Raw genomic sequence first — 15,841 nt, forward strand, 5'->3', positions numbered from 1 at the left:
GCAACATCAAAATAACTCCATCTTGTGCAGTATTACAGCAAATACAGTATATGCAAAGACCAAGAAGTTTCAGCTCAAATGGACAATTGGAGACGTTAGTCGAGCGACCTTGAAAAAGTTAGCCGACTTAAGCCTAATGAGGGAGCAATTTGCAATTTGGAGTTTCCAGGCCTCCAAATGTTGCATGACTACATAAAATATAGTAATTGCAAAGCCCAAGAAGTTTCACCTCAAACGGATAATTGGAGACGTTAGTCGAGCGACCTTGAAAAAGTTAGACGACTTTTGTCTGTTTCTTTGGCCTCTTATAGGTGTAGGTTTACAGAGCTTCAAACGAAGGGAGACTAAAGAATGGCATGCTAAGGCCTCCCCAACACTCTCCAACAATTCATACATGCCAGCTACTATGCTTCATTGTTTGCAGCAGTCCTATGGCAGCCAAGCTACTTGGAATCCTTGGTGGGTTACTTGTTTGAGTGCAGGCTACACTACTGGCTAGAACACTCCAATATGCAAGGCACCATCAGATGAGCTTCCAAGCAGCTGCACACGTCAGAGCTGCGACACCTTCAAAATGCAGCATGCAACAAGTCAGTGCCAATATTTTATCAACAACAACTCCAATGCTGCTGGTTGCTACAGCTCAATATATTTCCTCTCCTATCATCCTCCCTAAATGATATATACATGATCTTGATGTGGATGCACCCTTCCATTTGGACTTACTTGGTATGACAAGACTAAAAAGGGCAAAGATGAACAGAACTTCCTCACCCCATGCGAGATAGAAGGTTCATATACTTGTTCTTCTTCAATTTAGCTATGTATGATATGTAGCGTAGTTGAATAGGACTAGTGTAGGTTACTTTATTGTTTTCTCATGGAAGGGGAGAGTCTCCCTCATTTATGCTTTCTTAGTCGACTTGTACCGGGAGGAGTCCTCCCATAGGTTTATCGCTTTCCATCTAGTAATGGGGATGAGTAGGCCAACCTGAGTAGTTCGACTGACTCATGAACCATCCTAAGTTCGGAGGTAAGGTTTATGTCCCCCTCCGTTTATTTTTCTTTAATTTTATTTATGATAAGGCTTGGGGGTGCTGCTCAACCCCTGACTGTGTACGAGAGGTGGGAGCCTCGTGTAGGGTCTGTTCCCATAAAAAAATGACCAAATGGTTTGATTCATGGAATTTCATTTAGCGGAGATGATGGAGGATCTTTAGATCTACTCCCTCACCAAAATTCAACTCATTATCCCATACAATTTGAGAAAACAATGATGGAGAAGCTTTGAGAATTTTCGGCAAAATCGCCTGATGCACTGTCACTAGGTGGCAATGGTACGGTGGCCAATCATAAAATTGGATTGATGGTTTTTTGCGCAATCACTCCATGAAATCTGAAACACAAAAACAAGGTGGATAATGTTAGTAAAAATTTTGAATTGTGCAACATTTGATGGAGAACGGATGCATATTTCAATTTCAATTTGAAAGAAGAGAGGAAGATGGTTTTGTTTATTTCCAAGTGATTTGGGAAATGAACAACTGATTTTGTTTCCCCCTTTCCAATTTCTTCCTCAGTAATTGGTGACATGAAGTGAAAACCCAATTTTTTTTCTCGATTAATTTCTTCCCTTTTTTCTTGATTGTGTTAACTAAATAGGAGTATACTGGAACCAATGAAAGTAGGGGAATTATGGATATGAGGTTCTGAAAGCAGTTTTACTGCCTAGCTAAAGCCCAGACTATCAGACTCAAGTCTTCTATATCAGTCTAAAGGAAGCTAAGCCGTCCGAAGCAATATCTGAGCGATTTCAAGGCCAAACGGCTCTAAAAGCACACAAGTATATGGCAATCACTAGTCTAAGCCTACACTAAGGCCAAACATGTTTCTAACAATATAACCAAACCACATAAATGCACACCACAAGATATGGATGATCAATAATTACAATACACAAGCTTCAGTAACTTGAAATACTCAAAAATAGAGTCCAAGGCACGGATTCAAGAAATTTAGCATGCTCAACCCCCAATTACCCCCAAATTCACCCAAATCAACATATAAATGCTAAATCATGCTCAGTTTAAACAAAGGAAAGTCGTGTCCTATTTTTAGGTTTACTGCGCGCACTCTAAATCACGTAACCAGAGTTTTTCCCTCAGAATGTTGACACTCTATCAAAAATAGAATCATAAGACAGGCCAATTTCAGAGAAAAAATGAGAATATGGGACCCGCTCCACATATTTCAAAATTGTCTCCATGAAAAAGCCCTAACTAACTCCCCAAACTTGTGTTCCAAAATACAACACAATTTGGGGTTTGGAACAACGAAAATTAAAGAATGCACGAAAATCACAATTTTAAGTTAAAAGAACAACTATGGAAGCAACTATGAAGCAGGATTTACCTCCAAAGAATCCTCCCCAATACTTTCTGAAGCAACCCACACATTCTCGAAACAATTACTCGTGTCCCAAGCTTTGAATCACCTTAAATGGAGGTTCCTATCCCAAGTTATGCCTATTTGGAGTTCTAAAAGAGTGGCGGATTGCATGGTCTTTTATTCAAAGTGAAAGGCCGGAACTGACCTTCGCAAATGCAGCCAGAGGCTTGAGAACACGAAGGCAAAAGGGGATACGGCTCCGCAAACGCGGCCCAGGGCTTGCGATCGTGCAAATTGAAGGGTCAAGCCTCCGCAAACACTGCTTGAGCCTCGCAAATGCTGAAGCCAATGTGCTTGTCTTACGAAGATCTCCATATGCAAACGCGAAGGGAAAAGATACCCTGCTCTAACGTAGTGCTGCAATAATATTTTGGCCAAGTTTAAAATTTCCAATGGGGTGCTCAGAATTCATTTAAAACCCCGTGCACACAATTGAGATATGTTACTCTACCAAATTCAATGTTCCAGAATCAATGACTCATTCAAAATTTCAATACAAGGTCATTTTAACAAAAAATGGATCCCACACCCAAGTGCTATATTTAGCAAAATTCCACAATAGGCCTCAGAATTAGACCAAAAGCCTCAAAAAGTGAACAAAAGGTCATCGGAATTGGAATTTGAGATCTCCTTGACCTGAAATCTGTTTATTCACAACTAAACCAGTTTAAGGCTTAAAAAGACTAAAACACTCTCAGTGCTCTTGAAAAATAAATTTGGATCTCTTCCTAGGGCTTAATCACTTCCTGAATCCAATAGAATTATTAGAAATCTAATTTGAGCAACGAACTTTGATTATTGACCAAAGTCAAACCTTAGTCTAAAATAACTTAAACTTTCAACGTAAGACCTCAAATCCCTAAAACAACTCCAAATTAAGAAATGTTAGCTCTCTTAGACCAAATTCCATATTCTAGAGCTAATGGAACTAACATAATTCCATTTCGAGACTCATGGATTTGATTGGTACCAAATACCACTTTTGAACAACTTAAGCCCTCAAAATTCAAAAACTTCAATTTTCCTTAGATTTCCAAAGAATTAACAAAACCAACTCCAAATACTGATCAAATATGACTCGAGGAAACTATTAGGAGGGGTAAATAGTCATTTACAAAAAAATTTAAAAATGACCTTTAGGATCATTACATCACCCACCACTAAAAATTATGTTCGTCCTTGAACATAAAATAAAACAAAGTATTTGAAGCCTCAAAAAGCAAGGAATATCTAGCACACATGTCGGATTTCACCTCCCAAGTAGCCTCTCCAACTGATCGGTGCCTTTACTAAACCTTTACTTAAGCTATCTGTTTGGTCCTAAGCTTACGGACCTTTCTATCCAGAATGGCTATAGGCTCCTCCTCAAATGTCAAATCTAGACCCAACTTTATAGAATCTAGGAAAATCACATAAGACTCATCCTGAACATACTTCTAGAGCATGTATGCATGAAATAGAAGATGTACAACTGATAAGCTAGGTGGCAAGGCCAACTTATAAGCTATCTCTCCAACTCGTCCCAAAATCTCAAATAGGCCAATGAACAGAGGGCTGAGCTTTCCCTTCTTCCCAAACCTCATAACACCTTTCACGAGTGACACTCGGAGCCAAACATGATCCCTCTTCATAAACTTCAAGGATCAAACTCTCTTGTCTGCATATATATTTTGTCTACTCTAGGATGTCAAGATTCTACCATGAATCATACAAACGTGCTCCATGGCATTTCTAAGAAAGTCTGTGCCTTAGGAGTCTATCTTAGCCGAATCAAACCACTCAATAGGAGATATTACCATACAATTCCTTGAATAAGTCCATGTGAATACTGAAGTGATAACTTTTGTTGTAGAAAAACTCCACTAAGGGCAAGTGTTGATCCCATATAGAACCAAAATCAATAACACAGGCTCAAAGCATATAGTCCAATACCTGAATCATTCGCTCGGCTAACCATCGGTCTATGGGTGAAAAGTTGTACTTATATCCATCCTAGTACCTAAACCATATTGTAATGCCCTCCAAAAGTGCAAGGTAAACAATGAACCCCGATTAGAGATGATGGATATAGGCACCTCGTGAAGCCTAACAATATGATTAATGTACAAATAGGCTAACTTCTCTATTGTATACTTTACCCAAATTGGGATGAAATGGGAAGAGTTGGTCAGTCTATCAACAAATACCCAAATAGAATCATAACCACCCACAATAGTAGGTAATCCCACAACAGATTCCATAGTGATCCGCTCCCACTTCCAAGTAGGAATGACATCCTCTGAGTCATACCTTTGGGTTGCTGGTGCTCACACTTACCTATTAACAGGTCAAACACTTGGACACAAACTCCAAAATATCTCTCTTTATCAACACCAGCAATGTTGGCTCAAGTCATGATATATCTTTACTGTCCCTAAGCGAATAAAATATCGATAACAATTAGACTTCTTTAGAATCAATATGATTAAGTCACCCACCTTGGGCATATATATCATGTCCTCGATCCTTAAAACCCCATATGAATCTAATATAGCCTCCTTGGCTTCACCTCTTAACACCTTATCTTAAATAAGACATAACTTCTTATCATTAATCTCTCTCTCTTAGATCTATTCAACTAGTGAAGAGCGAGTCTCAATGAAGGCAATCAGACTTAGAAACTTACAAACGGAAAAAGTTGTTGGCTAACCTCTGAACATTTCTAGTCCAGTTTCTCTTATCAACACTAATCACGGTGAGACTCTCTATACTAGGAGTCTTCCTAATTAAGGCATCGGGCATTTTATTGGCCTTCCACAAACAATACAGGATATCATGTCATAGTCCTTCAGCAACTTAAGCCATCTGCGCTACCTCAAGTTCAGATCCCTCTGACTGAAAATGTACTAAAGACTCTGATGATTGGTGAATACCTCACAATATACACCATACAAGTAATGATGTCCTAACTTCAACACAATCACCGCCACCGCCAACTCCAAATCATCAGTAGGACAGTTTTTCTCATTGGCCTTTAACTTTCTAGAAGCATAAGAAACCACCTTCCCTTTTTACATCAATACCCTACCTAGACAATCTTTGGAAGTATCACAACATACAGTGAAGTCCACACCCTTCTTGGGTAGAATACAAATAGGAGTTGAAGTAAATAAGGTCTTGAGATTTTGAAAGCTCACCTCACACTCCTCTAACCAATGAAAATCCATGACCTTCTGAGTCAATCTAATCAAAAAAACTGCAATAGTGGAGAAACCCTACATAATGTGTTGTTAGTACCCAGTCAGCCCCATAAAATTCTGAATCTCGGTAAAATAAGTACCCCTTGTCCATCCTCTAACTGCCTCAATCTTGGCCAGATCCACTCTAATACCCTCTTTGATAATGCCACAAACTCGAACCAAAACTCACACTTAGATAACTTTGCATACAACTTCTGCTCACAAAACTTCTAAAGCACCGACCTCAAATGGCAAACATGATCCTTCTCAGTCTTGGAATGAACCCATATCATCAATGAACACAATCACAAAGGAGTCTAAATACATGCGAGACACCCCGTTCATCAACTCTATGAACACTGCTAGGGCGTTAGTCAAACCATATGACATAACTAGGAACTGATAATGGCCATAACGGGTCTGAAAGGCTATCTTAGGAATATCTGATACCCTAATCTTCAAATGGTGATAACCAGACCTCAAATCAATCTTAGAGAAAAATGCCACTACTGAAGTTGTTCAAACAAATCATCAATACGAGAAAGAACATACTTCTTCTTGACAGTCACCTTGTTCAACTGCCTATAATCGATACACACCTTATGGACCTATCTTTCTTCTTCACAAATAGGACCGGTGCACCCCAAGGTGATACACTATGGTGAATGAAACCTTTACTCAAAAAGTCTTGTAACTATTCCTTCAACTCAACTAGAGTCATGCAATACAGAGAGATAGAAATAGGCTTAGTGCCCGACTCCAAATCAAAGCAAAGTCAATGTCACTATCCAGAGGAACACCAGGAAGATCAGTAGGAAATACATATGCAAACTCCTAAACTACGGGAATAAACTCCATAGGAGGTGACTCAATACTACTATCCCTAATGAAAGACAAATAATACATACACCCTTTGTCAATTAACCTCTGAGCATAGATATAAGAGATAAGCTTACTAGGGTAAGAACCACTAGTACCCTTTCACTCGATCCTTCGAAAACCCGGCATCGCTAAGGTAATACTCTTAGCATAACAAATAATAATTGCATGATAGGGAGAAATCTAATCCATACCCAAGATAACATCAAAATCCATCTTTCTCAACATAATTATTTCTACACAAGTGTCATACCCAGCCAAGGAAAGAATACAGGATCGATACACTCAATCCACCACTAAGGGCTTACCCACAGGTATAGAAACATATACAGACACAGGCATACAATCACATGACAAATCAAATCTAGATTCAAAAAAGATAGACACCTAGGAGAATGTATACTCTGGATTAAATAACACAGATGCAGGTTGATGGCATACTGGGATGATACTTATAATAACTGCATCAGCAGCCTCAGCCTCGGGTCTCCCCAAAAAAGCATAGCACTGAGCTTCTCTACTAACTCTGGCCTACACACCACCTCTACCTTCCTTTCGGACTATAGTACTACTAGCACCCTTACCAGGACTACGACCAACCCTACTAGTTTGGGCTATACCTCAATCTCTGATCGGTGGTACTAGTCCTCTAACTTGAGATGATGAACTAGAATAGGATCCTCCTAAAGTATGAAATATGATCTAGATCTCCACAAGCATAACAGGCTATCCTATGCAAAAACCTCTGTGATGACCTTGAGAAACTAGTATAACCACCTCAGCTCGTCGGCCTCTGTTGTGACCTCAGGTAATTCTGACATATGTTATAGGACCCATAAGGTATATGGCCACCCTCAAAAGCTGGCATAGATGCATGAACTGCTCCTCTATGCTGAAAAGAACCACCCCCTCTATAGAACCCCCAACCTTCAAATAAGGTATCATAATACTGACTAGATGCACGAGCCCTCTTAGGGTCCCCAAACTCCTCTCTCTCCATCAATTCCGCCTTTTTGGTGGAACCCATGATGGAATGAAAGGAAGACCCCTCACGGAAGGATCTGAATTCAGTCGTACAGATGGAATATGTCAACCCCTTCTCAAACCTGCAGGCTATCTCAATCTCATCGGAAGAATGGCTAAAGAATTCATGTATAACTGATAGAAATAAGTCTCATAATCTTTAATTGTAAGGTCCTCTTGCCTCAAACTCTCGAAACGCAACTAGCCCTCATCCCTCACACTTCAAGAAAGAAACCAATCATAGAAAGAACTAGCAAATTGATCCCACATCACCTGCTTTGAACTAACTGACATAAAATTTAGGTACACTCTCCACCACTCCCTATCCGGCCCACACAACTGGAGTAGAATAACAAACTCTGTGAGTCTCAGCTTATCCAACTATCTCTAATAACTTTCTACATATAGTCAGGAACTCATGAGCATCCTCAGTCTTTCCACCCTAAAACTAAGGTGGATCAATCTTTCAAAACCTCATCACCAATCAACAAAATCACAGGTACACCCTGAGATCACTCTCTCTATACTCCAACATCATTAGCCATATTACCCACTTGTGGCTGTCCCACTAGACCCTGAACAAGTGAAACCTAAAGTTGATCTAGGGTCTAAGCCCCTACTCTAGTCTGAGAACCCTCGGGTGTACCTATCGAACCCACATTCTATGTAGAACCCTCAAGCGTACCCAACACTCTCATCAAAATGGCCTGAAGCAATAATGCAACAGAAAGAGCTAAAGGGATATGGTTCTCTCTAACATCAACTTGTGGCTCAGAAGATCTTAGATCGTACCCTACATCAGCCCTTAACTTGTCACGACCCAGCCCCATAGACTGTGATTGGGGCCCGACCTGGACCCCCATATACATATCTACCAGTTGTGGTCAAGTCAAAATAGAACCCCCAATAGGGTATAACATTGTCATACACATATATCTTCTTTCATCATAACATGGAAGGGCATCTAAGCCGACAAGGCTGCCATACATATAAACCTTTACAAAACTTCATATAGACCCAGCTGAACAAAGCTCATATACAACCCACATATACATGTCTATAGACCTCTAAGAGTAGTGACGCTAACATATGGCGGGACAAGGCCCCCGCCGTACCTCTGTACAAATAAAAGTAAATATGTACATCAAGGACCAGTACCAAAACTAGGTTTTGTCGAAAATCCAAAATTCTTTCTGGATTTGGAATAAAATTGTCAAATTGAGGCGCCGAATAATCAAGATAAGAATTTTTCAACCCAATCAACCTTGCGGGTTAACAACTCGAATAATATTAATAAAGAAATGATTTCAAAATTTTCTAATTCCCTGCAGAATTGAAGAATCAAAATTCAAGAATTAAGAGGAATACTGAAATTCCATGGTCAATTCGATGGAGATGATAGTGATGGCGACGTTTAGGGATGGTGAGAGGTGGAATGTGATCTATATTATAATGAAGAAGAAAGAAAACAAATAAGGAAAAAAGAATAATTAAAAATACAAGCAATTTCAAAAAGAAATATTAAAAATAAAGCTTTATTATTTGTCTTTGGTGCTCACTCTCTCAAAGAGAGTAAAATACACTCACTTTGCCACGTAAGAATTTTGGGAGTTAATAATTTTAAGTTTAAATAGTTCAGGGAGGTGATAGGACCCCGTAAAGCTAAAATGTGTAGTTGAGAATCTGATAAGGTTGGAGGCATTTGGCTATTTTCTCAAAAAACTTCAGCACTTACTGAAAAGGGGGTCAAAGTTAACTAAGAGCCCGTTTGGATGGGCTTAAAAAAAGTAACTTTTATGTATAAAGTGCTTTTAGAATTTTGAAGTGCTGAAAGTTATTTTTATAAATAAGCAGTTGAGTGTTTGGATAAAAGTGCTTATGATGTGAATTTTAGGGTTAAAAGAATAAAAAAAGGTAGTTTGAGAATTTAGTTAAAATATAAATGATATAAAAGTAATTTCCATGGTCAAAGAAAATGACTTTAAGCACTTTGGAAAAAAAAGTTAGAAATCCTAACTTTTCATTTCTGACTGACTTTAAGAACTTTATGGCTTAAAGTCAGCATTAGACAAACACGTCCAAAAGCTAAAAAGGGGCTTTAAGTTGATTTTGACCAACTTAAAGCCAATCCAAACGGGCTCTAATTATTAATCAAAAATTGTCACCAACACTCAATTTTAAAACTCTTGTATTTCTTTTCAAATTTCAAGATTGTTTTGTCACCATTAATTAAGGTAGCGTTTGGCCTCAAGTAGTTTTTTGAGAAAAACTTAAAAAATATTTGGGAACTTGTGTTTGTCCATACAATTTGTCATTACTTGATAAATATCTTTGGCAAAATTCCCAAGTTCCCAAATTCTAAAAACAAGTAGAACTTGGGAACTTGGAAAGTTTTAAAAATTTAAAAATAACCCCAAACTTTTATATTTTATAAAAACACCAATCATTTATTAATTCTTTTCTCCATTAATATGATCAATCGATACCATTAACCTCTCTTAAATAAAACTTATCTATAAAAATATCCAACGACCCTCTTAATTCTTGATCATTAAGTATATGTTAAATAAAATGATTAATGTATTTTATATAATATTATTTTGTTGTTGTTGATTGTTATCAATTATGTTATAAGGTTTTTTTTTAACAGAACATGTTCATTATAAAATGATAACACAAACATATGGGTATTTTTAATAATTTTTAGAACTTACAGATACAAAATAATATTTTTTTGAAATTTCACCAAAACTTGAAAAAACTTGGGACCAAACGCATGGTGCAATTTCACCAAATTTTCTTCTAATAATATTTGGGAACTTGGGTCAAACGGAGCCTAAATTTCCCATGAAACGTAAGGTAGTCCAATCAATAATGAAATTCCTTTTTTTAATATGTCCCCCCAAAAAATGATGTATTCTATATTTAAAAATAATATAATTTTTTAATTTATTTTTATACTTAATAAAATAATTTATTTCTCCACAATATTCAGAACTTATTTTATATCATAAAAAATGAAATTTTGTACATAATAAATTGGGAAAATTACGCGATATAGCAAACCTTACTATTATATTATGCATTTAGTGTATAGTTTAAAAATAATTACGGGTCACAATAAATATAGCTATTTATTTACGCTGTATGACAAATCTTGCTTGTCAAATATACAATTATATATGTATATCAGTTATCATTATACAATTTTTCTGACAAATATACATATATAATTCGACAAATGTACATATAAAATTCACTTTTTGCTCGCCTCTCTCCTCCCTTTCTCGATCTCGCTCGCCTCTCTCGATCTTGCTCACCTCTCTCGATCTTGCTCACCTCTCTCCTCCTCTTTCTCAATCTCGCTTTTCAGATATACAAATACATATGTATACCAATGTTTGTATATTTCGATATACAAATAATTTATGGATATAGCATTTATATAATTCGCTACAACTTTTGTATAATTCGCTACAACATTTATATAATGACAAATTTTATGTTTGTCATTATAAGTAATTAGGGAAACTATACCATATAAAATAATTATGCTTAAAAGGTTTGTCATGTCTAAAAATTTCCCCAATAAATTACCCCATATATTGAAACAGGAGGAATTTAAGTTTGCTACTACTGAAATATGGGTTACAACAATTGATATTGGTTTTGGGTCGTGAAGAATTTGGACCACTCAAATTTTGTTTAGCCCCTTTCCTTTTCTTGATCAGCTGAAGAAATAAAAATAGCCAGTAAAATTTAATTTGGAAAAATGAAAAAAAAAATGTTTTGGTTTTAATAAAAGAGTTGGTCTCCATTCTATCACTCCCCTCTCTTCCTTTTCCATAATCTACCAATAAAATGTAAAGTTCAAGTGAGATTGTAGCTGAACAGAGAAGGATAAATCTTGTTATAATTCTAAAATTTAGCTTTCAAGAAATCATCAATGGGTTCACTTACTACAAACAACTTCTGGAAGTTCACTACTATTGACACTGCCTGTAAGTACTTTTACTTTCTTGGAATATAGTGAAATCTTTCTTAAGCACTCCATGTCCACTAGTACTCCCTCGTTGCTCTGTTCCAATTTATGTAACGTAGTTTTGACCTGATACTAAGTTTAAGGAAAAAAACAGACATTTGAAATTTGTGGTCAAAAATAATTCAAGATGTTTGTGTCCATATAAAATGGATATGTTAAAGTTAAATTGTTATCAAATATAGAAATGTGTTATTTTGGAACGGACTAAATAGGGAGTGAGTCATATAAATTGGACAGATGGAGTAGTAAACCAGTTTCTTGAAAAAAATCAAAGGTGCTGAGCAATTTCTTTACGCATACAATCTTTTATCTGTTTTTATTTGGTTCATTTCCGTGCTTTACCTTTATAAATATTGCTGATGTTCTATCAGGTAGGAAGTTTGGTGTTCCAAACTGTTCACCAAGGTCTGTGCCCCCTATATTTTGCTCTGTGAGTTCTAAAAACATGCTTTTGTGGTTCACTTGAACTCAGGGTTAATTTCACGTATGATCACGAAATATTATACAACTATTTTTTTTGTCACATTAAAAAGTAACTGAATATTACCCACTAATAACAGTTATAATGACTAAAGTTTCAATTAAAGATAGTATGCGCGACTTTACTGTTATAGTTGGTAAAGATTAGTGATCATACATGAAATTAACCCCTTGAACTCATGTTTTGAACTGCTGACTATGTTTACTACTCATAAGTACAGGGGTTTAAAGCCAAAATAAGGGCATTTGCAAGTCAGAAGTCGGTTAAGAAATCAAGAAAAAAAGGGAAAACAGAGAAAATGGATACTGCAATACCCGATAAGTATCTATTAAGTGATGATGTTAATCCAGATTATGTTGAAGATAGCAACAATGCATCCCCTCTTGACACTTCCGAGGCTGGGACTTCTGTGCTGAGGATCCCATCTAGACGTTCTGTGCTTCAGGCATGCATAATCACTTCTGGTTTAATAGGTCTTCTAGGTGTTGTAATTAGAGAGGTAAACTTTCTCTCTCATAATGTGTTACTGCTTTTTGAATGACACAAATATAATATAGACTCACCCCATCTTTACTTAAGCAGTTTCTTAGACGGAAAAAATAGATGTTTTCATGGACTACTTTGACTTAAGGGATTTGCTTCATCATTAGCTAAAGAAGAGAGACAAGAGGGAAGCTTAGTCTAATTTTCTGAAGTGATTCTTTCTTGAATGGATGTCAGCTTTCTCTTTATTCCTATCGCGGACTTACATACAAATCTATCAATAGTTCATCTCCTTCTAAGAAAAATTTCCAAAGTTTTCATTTTTGATCAAATTCCATCTAGTGCTATGCTTACAATCCATATGCTAAAGGATTAAGTGATGTGTTCGTATGGTTAGTTCGACTAAGAATTATACTTCAACTTAGATTGATAACTTCTTCTATGCAAACTAATAGATTGGGAAGGCCATGAAGGCAAATAACCCTCTTATTGTATATTTGGTTGTTTTGTAGGTTTCTCATGTTGCATCAGAAAGAGGATTGCCAATTGCTGACTGTTCTGTCGAAATTCCATGTAAACCTTTGAAGCTTTCTTCTCCATTCAGTAGTTTTGAGATTTCTTACACTATAGGATTAGTACTTGTTATATTGACAAACCTTTCCAGAATTTGGTAAGGAAGGAAAATGCTCTCAAATACAGCATTGATGGCAATAGTTTGTCCTATTATGAATGGCGATTGACCTTGTGCTTAAGTCGTGAGAATTTTCTTTGGCATGTGATATTTCACCTAATATTTTCTCGTGTTTTTTTCCTTCTAAGGATGCCTATTTCCTAAACTTTGTAACTACTCAAGATGGCTTTTCTAATTATTATTTATCTAACATCAATGACTGCAATGTAATTGTGTTTTCTAATATTTTTTTCCTTGGGTACGTTAAGAAATATTGAGTCCCCCCGGATGACAACGCCAATTTTTAGAATTAGTCATAAGTATACCATAACTTGAGAGGAAGTTTATATGGGACTGCAAACCTCATTCCTATTACACCATGAATCTGTCATGGAAACCTCTCTCTCTGCAACGCTAAACTGTTAGACGTCTTAACTGTTTTTCAATCAAAGAAAAGCTATTTTCGGGTTTTCATTTCTGATGAGTCTATAGCATAAAGATCTTAGTACTGCTAGCTCTCTCTACAGTGACTTTCCAGATGTGGCATCTTGAGTTGATTACTGGATTGGTCATACTGGTATCCTCTTGTCGGTACTTATTGCTGAAGATATGGCCAGATTTTGCTGAGTCTAGTGAAGCAGCAAATAGCCAGGTAAGTATTCTCGTACAAGTTGATTCGAGCTTTTGTGTTGTTACAGACTTCGTTTGATTGGATCAAAGGGCTAGAAATACAATGTGTAATTTAATGTTGATTTCCGTTAGTATAAATGAAAATTTGGTATTCTGAAGAAAAACAAGTTCCATTTCAGGTCTTGAGTTCACTTGAACCTTTGGATTACATAGTGGTATCACTTCTTCCGGGCATTAGTGAGGTATGCATAGAAGTTTTTGATGTGTTTCTCAAATATGTTACTTCTTGGAACTGATAAATGAGTTATTCATTTTGAAATTTCAGAACTGATTACTAGCTTGTATGGGTATCTCAATAACGCAGGAGCTTCTTTTCCGTGGTGCACTGTTACCACTTTTTGGCATCAATTGGCAGAGTGTCGTGGCAACTGCTTCCATATTTGGGATATTACACTTGGGCAGTGGTCGGAAATACTCCTTTTCTGTCTGGTATTTGTTAAAACTTATGCTCAAACTGTGGTATTTTACGTAGTTAATCAAGTCAATTGTCTCCTTTATCCTTTTCTATGATGAGATGTTATTGTAATTTTCCTTTATATCCATTGCTTGAATGATAATGCTCAAGAAGAGTGAGAGTGAAACTTTACGACTATTGTAATTTCAGGGCCACATTTGTTGGAATCGCGTATGGTTATGCTACAATTTTATCATCAACTGTTTTTGTGCCAATGGCTGCTCATGCTGTAAATAACCTAGTAGGAGGTATCATATGGCGCTACACATCAAAATCGTCAAAATAGATTGGTAATTTCTTTTGCACCACGGATATCTTTTGATTTGAGAAGATCAGCTCTCTCATTTGCACTCCCGCTTCATCTTTTAAGTAATTATGATCTTGTATCCACAACTTTTGAATAAACCCCCTTGGAAGTTTTCACAGTTTGTATGAAAATTAACCGGCCATATCCTGCAAGACATGATTTTCAGGGGTTCCTTCCTCGCCATTGAAGCACCAATCCATTTAGTTATGGATTCCCATCAAAAGATAGGTTTATATATAATTACAGGATCTACTGTAATGGGTGTCGGTTCCCGGGAATCCCTATCCTGCTACCCGCTACACTACATCTGCCCTTGACAACCACTTGTCGTCAGCCGTCTGCAGCATCATTATATATTATTGTTCACCATACTATTCTAACTGTTTAATTCTCTTTTAACTTTGCAGCTAGCAGACGTTTTACACTTAACCTTCAAATAACATGCTTTTTATCTTCCTTTTTTTTATGACAAATATAACTACACTCATGTTTTGCTGGTTTCTTGATTGTTATATAGAATTTTATTTATAAACACCGACCGTGTAAAGTAACTTAGGTAACAATCTATAGAACAGATCGAATAAATAAATTAAATCCATGTTACAAGTATTGCAGGCATTTTCTCTTTTTCATTTTTGACATTAATTTTATGAATGAATCTGTATTTGCAGCATGCAGAAACAAATGCCAAGTAGCTTGCTGTGACTGCAACATAGAGGTGATTCCCCGGTCTGCATCCAGTGTTGTTAAAAGAGTCATTTGAAGTTCCTTTGATACACCCTTTTTTTTTACTTTTTAGCATGGGATATGTGTACCCCTACCTTGTGGAATATTAATCTAGACGAAGAGTTCTTAAAGTTAAATTATAAGTTTCTAGATAAACATGTGTATGTCATTTTATTTTTTTTAATTCACTCAAGTGACTTTTTATTCATGCCCCGTATCCAACAGAAAATGATGGTATCAAAATTGACATTGCATTGATCAAATGGCCATAGTGTTTATTTTCTTTCCTAAAAGCCTGACTTGTTTCTCTATTTCATCAATTTACATCTCTGGATATTAGCAATTCTCTGAAGTGTAAGGTTGTTCCCTTGCTTGGAACTCAATCGTGTTTTAAACAATTTGTTACTAGTTTTACGTTTA

General features: G+C 36.6%; 1 protein-coding gene across 1 annotated transcript; it reads left to right on the forward strand.

The window, feature by feature from the left end:
• Window positions 1-11,333: 11,333 nt before the first annotated feature.
• On the forward strand, window positions 11,334-15,684 carry LOC129880425 (uncharacterized). The gene is made up of 9 exons (XM_055954456.1): window positions 11,334-11,569; window positions 11,982-12,040; window positions 12,312-12,590; window positions 13,087-13,147; window positions 13,772-13,896; window positions 14,054-14,116; window positions 14,239-14,363; window positions 14,539-14,678; window positions 15,367-15,684. The coding sequence occupies exons 1-8, from the start codon at window positions 11,515-11,517 to the stop codon at window positions 14,672-14,674; spliced, it is 903 nt and encodes a 300-aa protein (XP_055810431.1). The 5' UTR covers window positions 11,334-11,514; the 3' UTR covers window positions 14,675-14,678; window positions 15,367-15,684.
• Window positions 15,685-15,841: the final 157 nt, after the last annotated feature.

Source organism: Solanum dulcamara, chromosome 2, assembly GCF_947179165.1.
Source record: "Solanum dulcamara chromosome 2, daSolDulc1.2, whole genome shotgun sequence".
Taxonomy (NCBI): Eukaryota; Viridiplantae; Streptophyta; class Magnoliopsida; order Solanales; family Solanaceae; genus Solanum; species Solanum dulcamara.

Coding starts and splice junctions, on each gene's coding strand:
- LOC129880425 (XM_055954456.1), top strand. CDS start 11,515: ATGGGTTCACTTACTACAAACAACTTCTGGAAGTTCACTACTATTGAC. Junction 13,148..13,771: donor CTGTTCTGTCGAAATTCCAT/GTAAACCTTTGA, acceptor CTCTCTCTACAG/TGACTTTCCAGATGTGGCAT. Junction 14,364..14,538: donor AAATACTCCTTTTCTGTCTG/GTATTTGTTAAA, acceptor TTGTAATTTCAG/GGCCACATTTGTTGGAATCG.